Genomic DNA, 822 nt, shown 5'->3' with positions numbered 1-822 from the left:
ATGGTGGCAGCTGGTCACCAGGGACTCTGCATGATCACAGGCTGAGAACTACTTCTAATTGTGCTCCTGACTCCAGCTCTGAGCTACTTCGCAATCAACAATCTCTGGAGCACAACAGTTGTATATAAATCAATATGTACTATAATACACATCCTTGACCTCATTCAGAAGAGAAAACCCTAAGGATATTTGTTGCTGCTTTTGCTAGAAAGATGTTGCTGACCAATTAAGACCCACAGAACCAACCAGAGCCTTAAAAGTATCAGCCTTATTCCCTTAGAATGCAATGTTTGTGGATAGAGAAAACAAGCAATAAAAAAAGCATGGTTGTGTGTCTCCAGGAATAACAAGAAAATGTGAACTTCTCAAATAGCATTCCTAAAAAAATGCCTTTCAGTTTCTAAACGAAATTAGTAGGTAAAAGGATTTCCAAGGCTTTGTAGTGCAAGCTTGCAGAACTCTGAGGATCTTGAGTTGGGCATTTTGCATTAAAGTGCCTTAGCTCTTTGTGACTTGTAAAGCTCTCTGTAGGCTCTGGATAAATGTTTATCCACCACAGAAACAATCGCTGAATTCACGAGCTTCCTAGCTGGCTTATAAACATGACTTCAATCACAGATCTTACCTGTGCCCTAAAAGCACCTTCATCGAGAGGTGGTGGAGGAGGGAAGTTTCCAGGGGTGGATGGAAGAGCACTGGCATCATCCAGAGGCGGGGGTGGGGGCGGAAGAAAATCACCTACAGAGAGAAAACACACACATGAAGTCAATAGGGGTACAATTTTATAGCACTCTCAAAAACACACATTTGCTGGCATTTTAA

At 42.0% G+C, this 822-nt stretch overlaps 1 protein-coding gene across 3 annotated transcripts in view; it reads right to left on the bottom strand.

Annotated features, from left to right (window-relative positions):
- The window catches only part of LPP (LIM domain containing preferred translocation partner in lipoma), a 663,248-nt gene that overhangs the window by 364,264 nt on the left and 298,162 nt on the right, over positions 1–822 (bottom strand). For all 3 annotated transcript variants that reach the window (XM_019623587.1, XM_019623578.1, XM_019623569.1), the window contains one exon: positions 626–738. In XM_019623587.1, coding sequence (XP_019479132.1) covers positions 626–738 — 113 coding nt within the window. The remainder of the gene's footprint in view (positions 1–625; positions 739–822) is intronic.

The sequence above is a fragment of the Hipposideros armiger genome, unplaced genomic scaffold (assembly GCF_001890085.2).
Source record: "Hipposideros armiger isolate ML-2016 unplaced genomic scaffold, ASM189008v1 scaffold_14, whole genome shotgun sequence".
NCBI classification, from domain to species: domain Eukaryota; kingdom Metazoa; phylum Chordata; class Mammalia; order Chiroptera; family Hipposideridae; genus Hipposideros; species Hipposideros armiger.
This window is presented reverse-complemented; position numbering and strand designations above follow the sequence as displayed.